General features: G+C 26.2%; 1 protein-coding gene across 3 annotated transcripts; it reads right to left on the bottom strand.

The window, feature by feature from the left end:
* Positions 1 to 518: 518 nt before the first annotated feature.
* Positions 519 to 22,159, bottom strand: LOC100210270 (thiamin pyrophosphokinase 1). 3 transcript variants are annotated; one of them, XM_065810683.1, is made up of 8 exons: positions 22,052 to 22,159; positions 21,679 to 21,753; positions 18,697 to 18,775; positions 6,790 to 6,862; positions 6,618 to 6,713; positions 5,366 to 5,506; positions 2,291 to 2,402; positions 519 to 686 (listed from the first exon to the last, which is right to left on the bottom strand). In XM_065810683.1, exons 2-8 carry the CDS (start codon positions 21,707 to 21,709, stop codon positions 562 to 564), a joined length of 657 nt encoding a protein of 218 aa, XP_065666755.1. In that variant the 5' UTR covers positions 21,710 to 21,753; positions 22,052 to 22,159; the 3' UTR covers positions 519 to 561. The 3 variants fall into 3 exon arrangements, with proteins under 3 accessions (XP_065666755.1, XP_065666754.1, XP_065666756.1); XM_065810682.1 differs by lacking the exon at positions 22,052 to 22,159 and adding an exon at positions 21,832 to 22,028; XM_065810684.1 differs by lacking the exons at positions 21,679 to 21,753; positions 22,052 to 22,159 and adding an exon at positions 18,849 to 18,930.

The raw sequence follows: 22,159 nt of genomic DNA, 5'->3' as shown, positions 1-22,159 counted from the left end.
TTCTTCAAATATATAAAAAGCTTTTTCTTCAAATATATAGAAAGTAAAAGAAAGAAAAGTTTACAATTGGAGATTATGTTAGAATTAAGATAGAAATTAAATAAAAAGAAAGAAAAGAATTTTAGGAATTAATTTAATAAATTAATTTCTAAAAATATTTCAATAACTCTTTTGGAAAATATAAACTTAAAAAACTTGTTTTCTATATAGTTATATACATAAAAAGTTGGAGAACTTTTTATGATGCATATAATCTTTATAGAAAACAAGTTTTCTAATGTATATATGGCGAAACGCCATCGTTGCTATAATTTATGATGTCTATATGGCGAAACGCCATCGTTGTTTATTGGTTTAAAGATCTACAATAATAAATATTGAAAGGTAAGAGGGCTAAATTGCAAAAAAAAAAAAAATTTTAGAAAAATTTCACAAGCAAGAATATCTCCCAGCTTTAATTAACAACGGAGGTCGAAAACATTTTAATTTTTTCTTCAGGTGAATTTAATATAAGTGAATTTTTAAATCATTTTTTTCTTTAATGTGAACAGTAATTTACTACTAATCTTTTTTATGTGTTACTGTGAAAAGTAATTTATGCGAAGTAATAACCATTACGTATTCATTTTCTTCGTCTAAAGAATTTGAGGTACTGACTAATCCTCCAAATGACAAGCAAGCATCATCTGAAAAAAACAAGTTTTTGTAACTAAATTTAAAGTTAAAAAGTTAAGGTCGTTAATACTTAAATTATTAATCAGGGTTTCCACCAGAAAAAGAAAATTGAAAACCCGGACATTCAGGGACAATATTTATATTTTTCAAGAACATTTGTTGAATTTTTTCCAGGACTTTTAACAAAAAAATTATGAATTCCAGGATCCTCTTTCGCTTAATTTTTTTTTAATGATATCCAAAATAACAACAACGAAAAAAAATGTCAGCAATAGCTTTTTTTTATGTATTTATCATTCATTTAATCAACACAAAAATAACACAAAATGTCAGCTACATTATTCGGCTACAAATGTCTGCTACTAAAAACTGATAATTATAATTTTAAATAAACAACTGTTTTAACTAACTCTTAATTAGGTGGAAAAAACTTTAAAACATTTTGAGCCATGTTATTATCAAAGAAGTCAATTCATTTAGCAAGATTCTCTTCAATCAAAGAAGTCATTTCACTTAGCAACAAGTTAATAAAATAATTTTTTTGCTATTCTCAACTCAATTCATAGATAAATTTTAAATTTCATATTATCTTTCAGCGTTTAAAAATTATGACCATATAAAGTTAAAACCCCCCTCAATTTGACGGGTTTTCAAATTTTATATGGTCATAAATTTTGAACGCTGAAAGATAATCCTATGAAACTAAAATAATTATAGCAATTTGTGCTATATATTTGTGTAATATTCAATGCACCATTTTGAATATTTTACCTAGTTTCTTTTCAGTTTTAGACAAACATCTTTTGAAAAATTGTTTCCATTCAGAAAACATTTTTTTAATAAGATTTAAAATGGGAGAATATGTATCTCATTTTGGACAACAGCAGCTTTATGGAAACATTATCTAAAATCCAACAATTCCATTAATAGTTAATTTTGCTAATATTAGACAAATAAAATATTTAAAAAAAGACAAAATAAAATAAAAAAGCTGTTCTAACAGCAAATCATTTTTATATCTTTTAATGATTGAATAGGCTGTGATTTGTTCAAATCCAAGAATATTTGTAGTTTATGATGGTGAATTTATGTTGAAATAAGATTCAATTATCCTTAAACGGTTTTTATTATTGATCTTTTGATCCAGCATTGATGTTTATAAACATCGAAAAAGATGTTTAAATTTTTACGATGAACACTGATTGTATATTTGCAATAAAGAGACAAATATTAAAAAAATAATTAATATGGCAATTAAAAACAATCATTTTGGTAACTTGAAATGATTAATATTCACATGATATACTTTACATATATAGTTTATGTATATCCAAAAAACTATTTTTAAAACCGCATTCATAAGTTCAGTATCCACTTGAATTATTTTAGAATTAAAAAAAATAGCCACATTAATAATTTTATTAGTCTAATTAAATACAACACATTAATATTTAACAAAAATTTTCATCTTAAAATATGAAAATTTTTGTTCAAAATAATATGTAAATTGTCGAAATGTGACGCAACAGTGTCAAAATTGAATGATACAATGTCGAAATGAGGTGGGAAACCCTGTATTTTGAAATAATTAAACAAGAAATAAAAAAAAACTTACTAATATTGTATTTTAAGCCAGTTGATGTAACATGAGAAATTGGACATCCTATTGGTATAAGACCACACATTGCTTTTTGATGGTCACTGTGTTTTTTAATTAAATTTTTTCCCTGTAAAAGATTTGAAAATGAATGTTATAAAAATTAATTTACTTTAGTTATAAAACCTATTAAATCTATATTTTATATTTTTATAAAACCTATTAAATCTATATTTTATATTTTTATAAAACCTATTAAATAAAAAGTAATGTGAATAACATACTTAACGCCGTTAATGCAAGTTCTCAAACTTTTTTGTCTTGTTTGTTCTCGGTGATAACAAACATATTTTTTTTCCGGTCTGCAACATTTGTTTTTAAACAATATGATATTTTAAGTTTTAAAAGATATGTTAAGTTTAAACAATATCTATATATATTGTTTAAAACTTAACATATCTTTTGCAATGGAGTATGAAAATGTGTATATATATTTTCTACAAAAAAATAAAAAATATGTATATTCAAATAAAAAATATATATTAATCTATGATAATTTAAAGACCGGAATTTTAGTTGAATAGTTTTATGGCATTATAAAATAGGGATGGCTCATATCACAGTAATGTTTGAATTTTGAGCTTAGACTTTTAAATAAACCTTAAGAGGTTTAACTTTAAAAGTCTAACTAGTCGTAAGTCAATTTGTGTGTTCTTCACACTCATACTAATAAAAACTTTCATATAAAACGGAAAAAACAGATTTTAAACTAGAAATAACTAATTTTTTTCGACCTTTAATATGTTTGCAGACATATGACTGGTTAGAAATTAAACATATAACTTAAAACTTGTTTGAAAAAGTTGTTTTCTCAGTTTAATGTTTTATCTTCATTGAGAGCAGCACTATTTTATACCAAGATATGGTCCATCAACTATAAAGCAAAATTTTATATCTAAACTTGAGTAATTAAAAAAAAATTTAACTTTATTTGATTTTAGACAAACTAAAGCGCTAGGAGAAAAAAAAACTTTTTTTTCTAAAAATTATTCGGGTTAAAAAAATGCAGCGAAACATAACCTTATTATAAAAACGCAAAATTCGTGTATTTTCCAGTACATGCATTAACCGCGTTGAGTTTTTAACTTTATGAAAATCCCGTTAATTTTTTTTCATGAAAATCCCGGTAAAATTTTAGATCAACAAATTGGCGAAGGTATGCGGGTAAATTCTGGAAAGTTGGTAAAGGGATAAAAAAATAGTTAAAAACTGAATAATTATGTTTGTCTAAAATTCTCTGAAATCAAATAAACCATCTGAAAACATCCCATCACAAACCTGCAAAGCGTGATAATTTATTTACTTTTAAAGTACAAATTAATATAAAGTAATGTTTCATTGAATAGAAAATTTTTTTTTTTTTCCGACGTCATGAAACTAATAATTCTAGCTTTTTTTTCCTGCAACTTGTTTTGTTAGCTTTTTCTGCTGCATTTTACATTTTATTTTTTCTAGTAGCTTTTTACTTTCATTTGGTAGCCTCTATAAAAATTTTTTATTATCATTTTATACAGAGAGAGGTCCTATTTTGATAACAGGGAAAAATAAATTTAGGTGAAAGCAGGCATCATCTCAAGCATAAGAAGAGTGCAATCTAAAACAGACAGCCACCAATGTGAAAACCCTTTGCTTTGGAGTGTTGTATGTGAAAAATCAGAAAAAAAAAAATTAGTCACTGATAAGAATAAAAACTTTCAGTGTAATAAGACTTTAAAAATTGTTGGCATCTAAAATATCTTGTAAATTTAGATTTGTAAAATTTAGGTTTTCATTTATTTCTCACCATAGTATAAAACCTATATAAGCATATTAAATCCTATTGAAATTATAGTAAAACAACTGTTAAAAACGGTCGTTAAAAACATTTGTTAAAATTGGTAGAATCTGATAAATTGAAATCTAGATTACTTTATTGAGTTGTGTCTTTTATAAATAAATGAATAACAGCATTAAAAAGACTTTCGGCATTTATCGTAACAAGCAATAATGACGCATAGTGTTTTAATACAACATTTTAGCTTTGTCGCAAAAATATGCTATAAGAAACTTTAGACATTTCCTCTTCGTATTCAATCATATGGGATGGTAAAGTTAATGGAAGATAGTATTTACAAATAAATGCAAGTACCAGAGCTTCTACATTTGATGTCAAGTCATTAAAACTTACAATAGTTTAAATGGTAGGTTTTAATCTATTTGTGTAATTACTGCCAAAATGCATTTATCTGGAGTTCCGTATGGCAATAAATATGTATCTGTTTTTTTTAAATTAGTAAAAAATGGCAACGGTATAGCTTTGTTTGACTTAAATATTGCGTTGATTTGACAATGTATTTTAGATTTTAAGTGGCTGAGTTAAGATTTTTTACTTTCATAATAAAAGTATTAACTACATATTGTACATCATATCTAAAACATCAAATCAAATAATATATAATTATGATACACTTATAAATTTTAGTATTCAGTTAGGAAATAAACTTACTGCTCCAGCTTTTTCTATCTTTTATTCTTTTCATTATAATCTTTCTCATGAAGCCAATTCTGGCAAAACTTGTTAAATATTTTTGTCGATCTCATCAATGTCAGATAAACTTTGAACTTGCATTTTATAGTTTTCGCAATAACAAGAACTTTTTACATATACTCGACGTTTTCTTCTTTATAAAAATTATTGACAACAAAAACTTTTGTAAACTTTTAAAACGGAATTTACATCAATATACTTCTTACAAAAATGATTTTCTAATATTTTAATAGTTAATTTGAATGAATTAAAATTCCTTACAAATTTTTTTTTACAAAATAAAGTTATGGCGATAATTGATCTTGTGAAAATTTCAGTTATAGAAAGTTGCTTAAAATGCAAACATAGTCATATTTAAAATTTTATATAATTTTATGGAAATTTCCGGAAACTTAAAAGAGTTTTAAGTGAATTTATGGAATTCCGGGAATTACTGGAAAAAACTCATCTATGGTAAAAACAATTTTTTATATCACAAGAAATAATAAAATACAAGAAATACATACAGGCTTTAATAGACACATTATGTCTGTATCTGACATTATATACAAAGTCTTCTTATCATCAACCAAATATAGGGTATTAATGCTAGAAAAAGTATGATCAGAACGCCCTCCAATAGCTGGATATGCAACAATCAAATCGTACTGAAATAATTAGAGAAATAGTTAGAGAAAAAACGTTTTATTTAGATTCTAAATAAAAAAAATATAAATAAAAGAATAAAAAAAAACAACGAACATTTTAAATTTTATTTAAATTTTAGATAAAGTAACAAAATAAAAACGGCGAAAAATTAAAAAAAAAAAGTTTTTTATAAATATTAAACAAAAAATAATAAAATAAAAACGTTAAGACTAATGTTTTATTTCAACTCTAGATAAATAATTAAAAGAAATAATTAAAAGAAACAGGCAAAGAAAGAAAATTATTACATTTTACTAAATAAAATAGTAACATTAAAAACTGCTCAACAAATGTTTTATTTAAATTCTAAACAAAATAATTCATACAAAAAAGTGTTTTCACAATTTGTCAAAAAATTATTTAATGAACAAAATATATTTTTGGCAAGCACTTATGCCAAAGTTTTTGCGGGCGTGTGGGCGAGTGCAAAAAGACTTAAGCACGAAAGCGCTGGCTAAACGGAGAAGACTGCTATATATATATATATATATATATATATATATATATATATATATATATATATATATATATATATATATATATATATATATATATATATATACATATATATATATATATATATATATATATATTATTTACACATACATATATATACATGTTTGAAGTCGGCAAAAATTGCAGACCTTGTTTTAATGTTTTATGGTAACCCCTTTGCATAAATTTTTTTTTTGCCGACCTGATGTCGACCTCTAATAGTTTGAGGACCTCATTTTTGCTGATTCCGAGGATTGTACATATATATATATATATATATATATATATATATATATATATATATATATATATATATATATATATATATATATATATATATATATAAATAATAAAATCACAACCATTTTATAACTTTTATTTTGAACTTTCGTATATCTATTTTTTCCCCAAATATTTGTATTAAAATGTTACATAGAAATAGATTAATCAGAATGACAAAAAATGAATTTCTTGAGTTTGTTTTTACTTGTTTTTTATTGCAAGACTACTTATTTAATAAAGATTTAGAACGTCATTTGCATTCAATACTATTAATTTATCAAAAATTTTAAGAACCTGAATATTTTTTTCATGGCAACATTGAATTCCAAACAATGTTCCTTTTGTAAAATCTGTGTCATTTTGGTCATCTAAAGATTTCACAATGCAATTCTAAATAAAAAATATCTATTAATACATAATCTAAACATTTCACTTCAGCAGTTTAAAATTTAAAAAAATGAACAACCTTCCTTTGGAAATAATCTTTTACACAATCTCTAATAGAATCAAAATCGCCACATAGTACATCTGGGTTAAGACTAATAAAAAATTAAAAAAATAAGCTTAAAAGAACAAAAAAATTTCATCAAAAGCATCCATTAATATATTCACTCAGTATATTTGAACATCATAAAAAAGAAAATATTTATATGCATATAAATGTCTGATTATGCTTACCTGACCTTAAAAACTTACTTAAGCTGTATCTAATCTGCATGTATTATAATTTTTATGCGCTATTATGCGCTTAAGATGTGTGCCAACCTCTGAATACTTTAATCTCTTAGTAACTCTAAACCATGACACTATGACAAACCATGTGACACCCTATATTTAATATGAAGGAATAAACATCAAAAATTAAAAAGGTTGGTTGTCATACGGAAGCATACAGGATAAATCATCAAAAGAAAAACCCATTATGACAAACATTACTCATTAGACAACAATTTTTAGGACTAAGCAGAACAATGTGAAAAATCTTTAAATCAATTTCTGAAAACTTATTAAAAAACAAAACATTTCCATGTTTGAATAGAAAGAAATATACACAATTTCTCAAACTAGTGTATATGTAGATCAATCTGCAATCTTTGCAGATTAAGATTTGCAATCATAACCTGCAAACCTCAAATCTTTAGTTACAATAATATTTCCACTCAATTAAGCAAACCAAAATCTGGATCACGAAGTCCTGATAACCCAATTCTATTAAAATCTGCCTACCTTAAAATATCTATTCTGTATTTTCTTGAATTGACTAAATGAATGCAAACACCTAACTGGTTAATGGAAATCAACTAATTTATATCTAAAATACCAGAACCCCTCCTATTTCCCTTTAATTAACCCCTCCCCTTTCCCTTTGATTACCCCCCCCCCCCCCTTTCTGTTTATTAGATCCACCTCTGGCAAACAACTCGAGTTTCTTTCTGGAAATAGCACAATGAAAGCTATAATTCTAAATTTAAAAAAGATTTTTGCTTTGAAAAAATTGCCCATATTTGCTAGCTGTTTTGATTTCCAGAGGTGGAAAGTAATGAATCACATTTACTCACATAACTGTAATAGAGTAGTTTTTTTTGTGAATTTTATAAAATTGTTTTCTTATAATTTTCATTAAAATTTTAAGTGAAGTTACGAAGACATTAAAGCCTGGCTTTCGTTTCTGATTTTATTCTTTCTTTTAAAATTTTTAACAAAGGTTTACTATGTTTACATTTTATACAAAGTACTATGAAAAATATGTAAAACAACTTTTAAAGAATAAAAAATAAGTATATTTTTCATTCTTTATATTTATAAATAAAGTATATTTATATATACTTTTTAGTTATTTTCAATTAATTATAATGTAAAACTATATATAATTACACTATATATATATATATATATATATATATATATATATATATATATATATATATATATATATATATATATTGAAATTATATAAAAATTTAATTAAATTATATAAAAAATTATATAAAATTTCAAAAATAATATAGATTTCAAATATAGAATTGTTGTTTTTGGTTTTATTACATGAAAAATTACGTTTTTTAACAAAAAAAAAAAAAATGTATTTTTTATGTATTTTTATGACAATTTTGATAAGTTAAAATTTTTCCAAATTAAATATTATTTTTGAAATTTTTATATAATTTTGCTTCATTTGAGTACCAGGTTGACATACTTTTAAAAAACTTTTTTTTGAAAATATTAGGGACTCATTTTCGAGGGTCTTGAGGGACCCCTTAAAATATTTTTTATTCAAAAAAATTTTAAATCTAGCATTTTTGTATTAGATAGAACACATTAAGGGGGTCTCTGCGCATATTTTTCAAAAATGTTGTTTTTTGGGACACTCTTTTATATATATATATATATATATATATATATATATATATATATATATATATATATATATATATATATATATATATATATATATATATAATTTGATCATTCATTTCTGATGAGTCTTTATTGCTAAAACACAGTGTTAAATGAAAAAAAATTTTGTTAAGTGATTTTCTACTAATTTACAATTGCTCTGTTCTTTTAAGAACATTGAGAACTCTATTTTGTAGAATACATTTTAAAGTTGTTTAAATGTATATATATATATATATATATATATATATATATATATATATATATATATATATATATATATATATATATAGACAACTATTTTAAAGATGTTCCTTAAGGATGAAAAAAAATTATTTATTCAAAGCATTTTTTCTTATACATTCATTGCATGTATTTCTTTGCAAAATAAAATGATAAATTTGCTAATTCTATATGTTTCTGCAAATTTTGCAAGAATAAATAAAAAAAACTTTAACTGATAAAATGAGTAATAAAGAATGACTTATTTTAAAACCGTTGTATGAGTATTAAATAATGACTTATTTTAACACAATTAAAACTATTAGTTAAATATAATAATTGTAAAGATATACAGAAAAAAATAGACCACATTGTTTATGTTTAGTTATTTGAAAGGTGACTTGAAAATGGCTGTAATGCGGTAATACTCTGCGGTAATATTAATGCAGGCTGAAAATAATAATACTCTGAGTGCATTTTTAATGAGCTAATTTTTACTTTTACATGAGTAAATATTGTGATTCAGATAATTTTAAGAATTATTGTCTATAAGTAAAGCGTTATTAACATAAAATAAAGATTTAATAGTGTATAAAATAAAGATGACTTGCAGTTAAAGTACCTTCCGCACAAAAATTGTCAAAAATCTAAATGGAGAATGGAGTTTACAAAGCGTTTAAGTAAAAACTAAAAACATAATTAAAAATGGAAACTTGAAGAATAACATATAAAAAAGAAAGCGTGTCAAAAGCAATTTATGGAAGTATTTCTTGTTTGCTGACAAAAATATGCCAGCATGCAAACGATATAGGAGAGTCTCTATTACAAAAAGTTGAAATAATTCTAATCTCATAAAGGGTATTTCCATGTAAAAGTGGGACAAAAAGTTGAAATTTTTCAGTCACCCTCTCAGATTTCTTTCAAATTTCAACCAGTGGTACCTATCAATTTAACATGAAAAAATGTAAAGTTTGAGCTCCCGAATCCAAACGGTTCAAATGTTATGACATTTAAAAATTCAGCCTAAAATGCCTTATTTTTTTCCACATCTGCCATTATGGACTTTGTAGTAGTACTTTTTAATGAATAATTTAAGATCTAGTGGAAAAATGTGGTTAAAAATTGATACCTGATCATCTTTGAATGTGCTGAATTCAAAAATGTAGAGAAAATAATGAAATTAAAATTTTTTGATGATTATTTTTTGATTTTAAAATGGTCAGTCAAACTTTTTGTTCTGTTATTATGGGTTGCGCTTTCATTAAATCTCAGAGTTGCCCAAGTCTCATGGATTCAATTTTTTTCCCAATGAAGTAGGTGATCCTAGGCTATCTCTATAAAAAAGATGGTTTTGGTTTCTTGAAGAATAAATTAGATATGTCATTTTTAAGCTCATATAAAAAATTCCTTATTTGAACTCAAATTCTCTATCAAAGATTTTTTAGCAAAAATTTATGTGTAAATAATTTAAGTTTTCATGGAAGAAACTGACTGAAAATTGGTACCTGACTTTTTTTGAAGATGCTGAATCTAAAGTAGAAAAGAAAATGACCTAATTCAAAATGTTTGATTTCTACTTTTTAATTCAAAATGGTCAATAATTACTTTACCATAAAACAACATTTTCTCTAACTCCTGGAGTTTCCTGACTCTTATGGATTCAGTTGTGATGTGTAAAAACAGTTTATTAAGGTTGGTTTTGATACATAAATAAAGTTTTGTGAAGTGATATGTCATGTAAAAATATAGCTTTGTGACATCTGCTGTGATGTATAAATATAGTTTTTTAATGCCAGGTATGTCATACAAATATAGTTTTGAATTTTAATTTTAGATTAAATAATTATTGAGTCTTATTTGGTAATTCAGTGGCAAACAGTCAACAGTGCTCCATTGGAATCAAGCTAGAAAGCGAATGTCATCTTACAACATATACATGATTGCTTGGAATCAAATCTTTTGAAGATATCCCTGAATAAGAAAGAGAAATATTAATGTGAAGGACTGGGCTATCAATAATCAATTTCAAATCAACAGCTTGTCTCCATCATAAACATATTTATTTAAAGTATTATGCAACTAAATTAACACGGTGCTGCAATCCATTTAATACTCATAAAAAAGTTATAAAAGGTATTTATAGTAATTACAACTATTTGTGAAAGTGTTGTGAGTTACAATAATAAAATTCTCGGCAAAATTCTATTTTAGCTATATTTAACTTTGCTTTTAGCTGACTTCTGAAAGTGCACTATTAAATGCCATACAACTTCAAACTTTAAATGGTTTTATTAACATTTTTATCCATATTAAAAGAGTTCTTACTTTTTTTTAAGCAGTCTTCGTGAAATCAACTTGGATACAGCAAAGTACCTATGCAGTAAAGGCAAATTTGTAGTACCAGGTGAAAAGCTTTGTCTACAATGCAGACATTAATTAGCATCAAGTGAAGAATCAGAAGAAAAAGTGTTTTTTTTTAAAATATCTTCGCTTCCAACAAGGCTGCAAGCAACAACTAATTAGAGTTAGAAATTACTGGAAGAGAAAAGATGAAGATTGTAGAGCAGGATAACGATTGACAGACGACTTAAAGGATTGCAAATTATATGAATCAGGAAAGCAAGATGAAGGAAGCGAATTCCAAAGAGCTGATGTTCGAGGAAAAAAACTAGAGGAGTAAGAGTTTTTCGAGCACTTAGGAACAGTCACAGGAAAAGAATGAGACTTAATTGAAACAAGAGAATGAATTTTAGTAGATGGCACAAGAGACGCTAGCTCTTATGAGCAGTGTCCATTATAGTCTGTAGAAAAGTGTCCATTATAATCTGTAGAAAAGAGAAAAAGAATCAACATTACGACAATCTGATAATGGTTGGAGGTTGGCTGCAAGAGCAGGTCCAACAATGTTTACAATGCATTTTTGCACCTTGTCTAAAAGAGAAAGTGCATCATTAGAAGATCCGCCCCAGATATGGCAACAGTATTCCATACAAGGCCGGATTTGAGATTTATAAAGATAGAGAATAGAATCCAGAGTTAGAAAGTGTCAAGCTCGATAAAGAGATGCAACCTTCGCAGATGCTAATTTTGCAATCGATTTGATATTTGGTTTCCAAGAAAGATCAGATGTTGGAGATAAAATTACCTGAAGTTGGAGATAAAATTACTTAAAGACAATATAGAAAAAGAAATTATACTAGAATCAGCAAGATTATTGCTTAACAGTACTTTGTGTGAACTTGAAGTGTCTCCTCTAAAAGTTCATTTACCCAAACTTCTAACAAGCCTTCCCTTGGAACGAGAAATATAAGGCAAGTTGAAAAAGCAGTTATTAAGAAACTTGCAATTACTCTGGATGTCACTGAAACTGATTTAGTTACACGAAACAACAATACACCAAAATGTTAAATTAATGTTGAGTGTTGTAAGCCTTGAAACATCTTACCATAAAATCATTGAAAAGATTGTTTGCAGCAGAAAATCGAAAGAGTGCATGATTCACCAATGCAATAGTTCTCCTGGCATACAAGCTGCCCAAAATTATTTCCAGCAGTATTTCATACAAAATGATGATCCAAAAGAGCAATATGACCGTGATAAAAATAAATAGTCAGTGAATTTTAAACAGTGGACAACAACAGATAGAACTGAACTACTAACAATAAAACTTCCATTAAATGAATTCATAGAGCTCCTGTGTGAAAAATTTGATAAAATTACTTCTCATTCATTTATAGCAAAATCACAATCTAGCTATCTGAAACATCTCAAAGAAACAATTAGTATTGATGAGGCTATTGGACTGGCAGATTTTGCAGCGAATCACACTTTTGTAGTACAAGATGAGATACAAAGTTACCATTGGAGCAAGAGTCAATGTTCTCTTTATCCAGTTGTCATCTACAAAGAGAAAGTGAAATTGGAAATATCTTCTTTTTGTGTCATTTCAGATGATTTGAATCATGATGTTGAATTTATCAATAAAGTTATACACAAAACTATTAATCATATTAAAACTCATCTTTGTCCCACAATTACAAAAATTTATTATTTTTTGGATGGCTGTGCAGTGCAGTATAAAAATTGCAAACATTTTTACAATTTATGTCACCATGCTCAAGATTTTTCTGTTCATTGCATTTGGAATTTCTTTGCAACAAGCCATGGCATATCTCCTTGCGATGGAATAGGTGGCACTGTTAAAAGGCTTGTTTCAACTACTAGTTTGCAGAGTACAACCACAGGTGGAATACTGTCTTCTTAAGCAAAAGTCAGTGGGATTATGTTTGTGTACGTCAATGCTGAAGAAATGGAGCTACTTAGAAACAAACTTACTGTTAGACTTTTAATAGTAACCACTATTCCTGGGACAAGAAGTTTCCATCAACTTATACCTTCTTCTCATTCAATTATAAAAATGAAAAGGGTATCAGATGATAATGATTTTGCTCTACATTTGACTTCCTCAATAGACAAAAATATGAAACTATCAAAATTGACTATGTTATGTCACAGTACCTATTTTGCAAATACAACAAATTTTACTGGCTTGGTATGATTGCTGAAGTTGATAAAGAAAATGATGATTTTATGGTAAAGTTTATGCATCCACATTATAGAAGTCGGTCGTACTACTGGCCAAAGCGGGATAATAATTGTTGGGTGCCAAGAATGAATGTCATTTCCCTTATTAAAACACAGTTAACATCTTCTGGGCATCAGTACCACATCTCAAAAGAAGATGAAACTCTATTTGAACAGCTTTTATCTTGTCCGTGAAAGAGTGAAAGTGAAAATATTTTACTTTCATTATTTAAATGATATCAACTTTTTATTTTTAAAAATATTTTACTTTCATTATTTAAATGATATCAAAATTTTAGTAATATTGGATTATTCCTTTTTAATTCTACTTTTGAACTTTTTTCAATAAAGCAGGATTTTTACTATTTTTCAAAAAAATTGGCGTTTTAGTTTCTCCTTTTTTAACACAACAATTGAGCATGCAACCTTAAATTTGAGCAAGCAACCAATATTTTGAAACAATACTTAATTATTAGACATTAAGTAATTATGTTAAGTTAAATTATTATAACTAATAAATAACAAAATTATACTTTCACTGTGATGTATTGCAAATTATATTTCTATGTATACTTTTGAAAATATTAGTTATAAATAGACAAGTTATGCAAAGCAATATAATTTTTTTATTTTCTTTAAGAGCCCTATACTTTTCTAAGACCTCTTATTTCACATTTAGAGTAAGGCAACTCCAGAAATAAGTGAAATGTAAACCATTGTTACGAAACAAAAACTTTACTATTGATATTTGAAAATTAAAAAATTATTCTCAAATATTAAGAATTGGATTATTTTCTCTTCATCTTTGTATTTAACACCTTTAAAAATGGTCAGGTACCAATTTTCAGTCATATTCTTTCTCTAGAACTTAAATTATTCACACAAAAAGTATCACTATAATTTTTTTTGTCTAAATTTCAAAATGACATTTCTTTATTATGCTTCAAATAATCAAAACCATCTTTTTTATAATGATAGCAAAAAATCTAACACTTTATTTGAAAAATAAATTGAATCCATAAGACTTGAGCAACTCTGGGAGTTAATCAAAGCGCAACCCATGGTAACAGAACAAAAAATTTGACTGACTATTTTAAAATCAGAAAATAACTATCAAAAAATTTAAATTTCAATATTTTCTCAATATTTTTGAATTCAGCACCCTCAAAAATGGTCAGGTACCATTTTTTAGCCGCATTCTTCCACTAGATCTTAAATTATTCATTAAAAAGTAATACTACAAAATCCATAATGGCGGATTTGGTAAAAAAAGGAACATTTTAGGCTAAATTTCAAAACGTCATAACTTTTAAACCATTTTGATTTGGGAGCCCATATTTTACAATTTTTCATGTTTCATTAATTCATACCACTGGTTAAAATTTAAAGAAAATCCAAAGAGTGACTGAAATGACTGTCCCACTTTTATGTGGAATTACCCTAAAACATTTAAAAAATAGGTATCCTGATTTTAACGAAAAAGTTCAAGATGTGTTTATTTTAGAATTATTTGTTTTACAAAAATTTATATTAGCTTTTTTTTTATGTTAAAATTATCATTGTTATTATTACTGTTATTAAAATGAAATTTACCCAATTTAGAAATTTTTTTTAGGATTGACATTCTTCAATAAGATGCTGACGTTTTTCAAAGTCACTTAAGGGGAAAATAGATTGTACACATGTACTAATGAATGTACTAGGAATGGGAATAAAAATGTCATCATTTACAAATATAAACATTAGCTTTTTACTAATGAAAATAAACACTTTAGTTAGTTAATTAAGTTACACAAAGCCACAGCCTTGTCAAACTCATCATCAGCTGAGTATACGCATCTATACCCAACTCGTATGTTGGCCACTTTTGTGTGGCATTAACGGTAAATGATGAGCTATAGTAACTACGATGACTGAAAACTGTCTAGTAGTTGTTTAAATTTATCAACTGATGTTGCCTCGATGACATTATCTGGCAAAGCATTCCAATCATTGACTAGATGGTTGTTAAAAAACTTGTCCGATTTTGCAATTCCTGATAATCTCACAATGAAATCTGATTCGATGTTGAGCTCTGGGTGCTTTAAAATTCTCGGAGATTAGAATTCCGAGATCTTTTTCGGAATTTGTGACTATTGGTTGTACCATCATTTTTGATTTCATCCATTATATAATCAAACTTTACTGTTCCAGAGTTTACATGCATAACTTTACATTTTTTTACATTTAACTCCATTAGCCAGGTTTGCGTTCATTTAACAATCTTGTCTAGATTGGATTGTAAACTTGTTCGGTCTTCATCATTTTCAACAACTTTCATGAGCTTTGTGTCATCTGCATACATTTTGCAAATGGCTGATTTGACATGAATTGGCAGGTCACTAACAAATATGACAAAGAGCCTATGACAATGACAAAGAGACAATGGTCCTAACACAGAACCTTGGGGAGCCCCGCTAGTTACATCAATCCAGTCAGATTTTGAATCTCCAAGTATAACACTGCTTGCAGTTTGTTAAGAAGATTGCCATTTATACTATACATTTCAAGCTTTTCCAGCAACCTTACATGCGAAACTTTATCGAATGTCTTTGCAAAGTCAAGAAAAATTAAGTCAACTGGTTTTTTCTTTGATTTGCCATGAGTCAAAAAGTCCATTGTTTCTAAAAGATTTGTGATGCAAGTCTTTTTTGAAACAAAACCATGTTGAGTTTTGGAAAGCAATTTGTTATTTACCAAATGATCAATTATGACTTGTCTAACTATTTTTTCCATAAGTTCGCATGGAACAGAAGCGAGCGATATTGGCCTGAAATTGGCTAGATCTGTTCTGCTACCTTTTTTATAAATAGGTGTAACATTAGCTCTGAGCCAAGATAATGGAACCTTTCCAGATTTTATTGAAAGTTGAAAAATCAAAGTTAGCGGAACTGCCATTGATGTGGCACATGCTTTTAAAACAAACGGACTTATGTTATTATTGCACATCGATTTATTTCCACCAAGCATATTTAGGTGTTTGAGAACAATGTGTTGGTCAATTGTTATATCCGAAGTTAAAACATTTGTTTTAGATGCAAAAGGTTTTAGTGGCTAAGTCAGTGGTTCCTTTGAAAAAACTGATTGAAATTAGTTGTTGAGAATGTTTGCTTTCATTATTCCATCACTGCTCATTTTATTTGAATCTGAGGTTAAGGCTGATAAAATGGATTGCTTACTATCCGTTTACTATTAATATATGCAAATAGTCTTTTTGGATTGTGCTTGTCGTTAGCTAGCTCTGACTCATAGACATGTAATCCTTGTTTGCTGTTTTTCTTAACCTACTTTTTGACATTTGTATACTCCATGATGTGTGCTGCATTTTTCCACATTGAGTTTGCATTTTTGTACCAGAGCTCTTTTTTAGTCTAATTAGCTTCATTAACTTGCTTGTGATCCAGGGTTGCCTTTTTTTTGGCGGTACTATTTAAAAACACTTTTTGGCGGTATTACTTTAAAAACAGTTTTGTCAAATATTAGGTCTTTTTATTGGAATTAAATGATTTACTATTATTGCTTTGTGTATTACATTAAATGTATTAACATTTACATTTAAAAAGTTGGTCATTTTTAATATATAAATGAATTAAGTTGTCTGGAACCACCCTCAAAACATGTAACCGATACCATCCAATAATACCTCATTCACAAATACTAGTTTTAAAACCAGTGAATTAAAGTATGAAACAAAGCTTTTTTTTTAATAAATATTATAAAAGAAATGAATCTAATTAATAAAAAGTTTTTAGTTTACATAAAAACTAGGTATATCAATATATGAATCAAATAATCATATTTGATTCATATATTAATATGAATTAACATAAACATTAGTTGATACATCGCTCTTCTGGTGGTAAACAATATATTATATAACAATATATTGTAGCTCCGGATGGCAGATAACTCTGGACACTTGATGTACAGCTTAACTTTGGGAGTTTTTGGAAATTCCTAGCTCTGATAGATAGGAGATTTACTTAAGTCATTTACTAAAAATTGTTTTTTGCAATATTTCTTTTTTTTTTGTGTAAAATAACAAAAATTTTGTAATGCAATTTACATACAACAAAAAAAAAATAAACTTAAAAAATTTTAAAAGAATTTTAAAAAATTAAAGAGTCTATTAATCGAAAATATTTACATCAGAAAATATCTTTATATACTTTATTCAGAAAGTTTAAAAAAAAACAAACTAAAAATACAAAAAATACAAGTTTTTGCTAAAATGCAAATCTATGATGTTGTGCACAATGAACGCTCACAATTTAGTTTGTTGTCAGTATAATTCTTCCTTCATTTAGGTACCGAATATGGTACCAAGTATTTTGATAGGTATTGGTACCGAATACTGAAATTTTAGTACCGTGATACTAGTTTAAAGTAACTAAAAAAAAAAATCTTTTAAAAGATTTTTAGAAAAAGATGAAAAAATAGATCAAATGTTTAAATTTATTATAAAAAATATATTTCTACAGAAAAAATTTAAATAAAACATTTTTCAATATCTGGCTTTGACAGGATGTCGCGCATCATTATTGTCAAAGCCTGATATTGGGGTAGCTAAAAAGTAATGAGCTATACTTTTTTTACTCGCCCTAATACGCTTAATGCTGTCGAAAAGAGTCTAGAATAGCCCCTAGCAAACTTTTAGTCTTTACATGGTCTAGAAAAATGATAGGGTCATGATATACGTTTTGAGCTCAATTTCTTAAGTTTTATTTGTTATAAATTCTTAACTCTAATGATATTCAAAAGTTTAGACAGAAAAACTTCTAATATTGATCAAGGTCTACAAAATAAATACTGTGTAACCTATCAAAAGAATAATCTGAACAGTTAATAATAAAACCATGTAGCAAACATATTTTGACTTAAAAGTCAAAATATGTTTGCTAAAGTTAAAGGGGAAGGTGCTATTTTGAGAACAAATAAAAATTATGTAACCAAAAAAAAAAGATATAAACCAAAACTCTCTTTCTTTTAATAATTCAATAAATATTTCCTCCTACTCTTACTTAAATTTAAATAGATCTCAATTATGAGATTATTGAAAGACACAGTCACAAATAATAGAATACATAACTTTAATAAAATACATTTGCTGTCATAAAAATATTTTACTTACAAACACTCCTTGAAGCCTTCTAGTGATTGTGAATCGTATAAATAATTTGAAGCACCATCACAAGACACTTTAAAAACAGCTAGAAAAAATTTTTTTTAAGTAAAGAAAGACTAATTTGTTTCAGATCTCAACTTGATTTGTAAATATCTTACTCATTAATCTAATAAACTTTTGTAATTTGCTTGTTATCCATACTGTTTAAACTTTATTTAAATATTCCATCTAAATATAACATTATGAAAGAGTTTAAAATTAAAAAAAAAAAAAATGCTTCATAGCAAAATTCTATGTTTGCACATCAAGACTGAGTTTTTCTACTGTGATACTAACACTAGGATGATTACCATCCAAGAATTACAATTACCATACTTAAATTAGGGGTTTTATAACAGAGTTTTCAATCTTTTAGATAAGTTGCACTACTTCAAAAAACTTTAAAAAAACTTCTTTACAGAAATACTTATTGACTGGTTTAGGAATTATATAGTCATGGGCATAATGAGGATGGGTGGGGGTGGAATGGAAGGAGAGAAGTCCTAACCTCTACCACAGACTTGAAAAAATAAAAACAAAAAAAGTAACGAAAAAATTTCTATAGGCATTTTTAACTACTTTTAATTCTAAAAATACATACAATATGATATTCTTATGGATATAAAAATTAGGGATATAACTTTGAAATTGAACACCCAGCACTCATATTTTTTTGGGCATCACAAAATCCATTACAAAAATATACGATATAATTCATTTTATAAATATGCAACAAAATATTCTTTATTTCTAATTTTTTTTATCTTCAGAAAAATGTCAAATATTTCAGTGTATCAAAGCAAGTGTTTTTATAAATTACTGTTTTCAAAAAAATGAAATAAAACAATGATATATTTTTGTGCCAGGGACTGTTGTACTACCTAAATATATTTTTTTAAATTATGCTTGAGTTTCGTCAATTTTCTCCTAAAATAACTTCAAACAGGTACTAATTCTTTGCTTTACAAAAAGATCACATTTATTTAACCTCTAAAAACATTCTTGAAAACTCATCACTTTGATAATTATTTTCATTAATGCCTGCTAAAATGAGTTTTAAACATTTTTTCTAGCAATGATAGAATCCATTGCTCTTGCTCAACTTTTATTGAAATTTAAACAAGATACTCAGACACTTACTCAGACACTTTAAATTCAAATGACAATATTACAAGAACGAATCTGTATTTTTAATCAAAAATTTTACAATTCTTATTTACTTATTATGAACTGCAAATAAAGTAAAAAAATAACAATTTCTAAGATGTAAGGGTGACATGGTATGAATGATTTCATATGGAATGACTTTTAAGAAAAACATTTACCTTCATTGTAATTGACTATATATAAGGTAGATGTAAAGTATTAGGAAGTAGAAGAGAGACAAAACATTTTTTCATTGTAGCCTTCTTTTGTTATCTAGTTTAGCTTTTGACAATTAATGGTAAAAGTTTAATTGACAAAATTTGCTAATTTACACAAACTACATCTACAAACTTTATATGTTTTACAGATTAAATTTATAAATTTAAATTTTTAAAACCAAAATAAATTACAGACTTGTCCAATTAATTAAAATAATTAACTTTTGACAAACTTCTGACTGTTAAAGAATTTATGCAGCATTATTTTTTTATTCAATTACAATTTCCGAGAACTTTTAATAATTAAGCTTCTCAAAAAAATAATTAAGCTTTTCTGGCATTCCAATTATTTACTTGAGTATGAACTTTTACTAAATCAAAGAAATAAAAAAAAAGCTTGAGAAAACTACTTTTAAATTAACCAAAGCATCTGAGAGATCAACAGAAAACTAATATGGTGCTTTATAAAAAGCATGAAAGCATCAGTTGGTATATATTTTGATATAGACATAAATACTGGTGATGAGTTGACAGAATTGTAAACAATGCAGAGAGTCAAAACAATTCCTCCAGGACTGACAAACTCTTTAGTCAATTTTTTAACCTAACAAGCTTACATTTTATCACAGGCTTAGAAATACCAAATTTTTTCTTCTTTAACAAGATTAAAAGATGGTTTATCTTAAGATTATCTTTATCTTGAGATTAAGATGCTCTATCCTAATGACTTTTGAAATTTTTAATTTTTTTTTTATTTTTTTGACATCAGCTTTTGTTTTTTGGACAAGCAATCTGTTTATTTATTAAAAAAATTGCTTATTTAATACAAAATTTGGTTTAATACTTGTAACAGGCATATGTTTGTAATGTTAATGTTGCAAGAATTTTACTAAGTGTTTTACTTTTAGTCCCTTGATATAACTTATATATTTCACAACTCTATATATTTATGTTTTTTTATATCCTGTAATTATTTATTCTATTTCATGTTATTATAGTTACTACAAAAGCTTTTATTTGGTCAAATTAAAATTTAATTACTCTAGAAATGTTACTATATTAGCAACATTTTTTAGTAATTTTAATGTGACCAAATAAAAACTTTTATGCATAATAAAATTATAAAATATTTTGTCATTAGATTTGATGATGTTAATTGTGATTGATTAAACATGTCAAAAAAATTTAAAAATAATGTTATTTATTTTTATTTGTTTCAATATTTGTTGACTATAACAATTTAACATCTTGTATAATCATTAAAATCATACAAAGAGGATGATTTTAAATAATAGTACAAAGTATACCCAGGAACTCCGTAATTGTTAAAAAAAAAAAAAAAAAATTTATAATAAAACTTTTAATAGTTTACATCATTTCCTGTATTATTTACCATAAAATAAACTACGATGCGGAAAAATTAAGCATGTTCGTGATTACTTAAAATTAAAACAGACAAGTCGACCAAGACATTTTGGAAAAAAAAAATTAATGAATCTTAAAAACAATATGATAATTGTTTATAAATATTTAATTGTGTATAAATGTTTCTTTTTAAATGAAGAAAATAATTTTAAACGATCACCTTTATTCCATAAATTTGATAAAATTTCCATGTTTAACTTTTGGTTTAGAATTATCAACAGTATTCGAGATTGATCTTTAATAACAATAAAAAAAAAACAATACTTCACAATTTAATAATAAACTAATAAAAAGAAAACGATGAAAATTTTACCTGAACTTTTTAAAAAATCAAAAATTTTGTATTCATTCATTTTTATATAATAGGAATTCACTCGCAAAATCGAAAATAATCTTTTTAAAACGTGATTTTTCCGTTTGTTTACACTTAAGTTTGCATTAAGTTTCATTTGAACAGCTTTAAACAAACCCGTTGTGACAAAGCACACACAAATAAATTTAATATGCTGAATAATAATAAGTAATAAACTTACGCTTTGTAGTTATTACATTATTAAATTCTTCCCAAAGGTAGCCGTGGCTAACTTCAAATTCTACCTCTCCCCTACTAGTTTTTCAGTGGAAGAAAAATCCGCTCCTGC

The sequence above is a fragment of the Hydra vulgaris genome, chromosome 11 (genome assembly GCF_038396675.1).
Source record: "Hydra vulgaris chromosome 11, alternate assembly HydraT2T_AEP".
NCBI lineage: Eukaryota > Metazoa > Cnidaria > Hydrozoa > Anthoathecata > Hydridae > Hydra > Hydra vulgaris.
The sequence above is the reverse complement of the archived record's forward strand: the minus strand, read 5'-3'. Positions and strand labels throughout refer to the sequence as shown.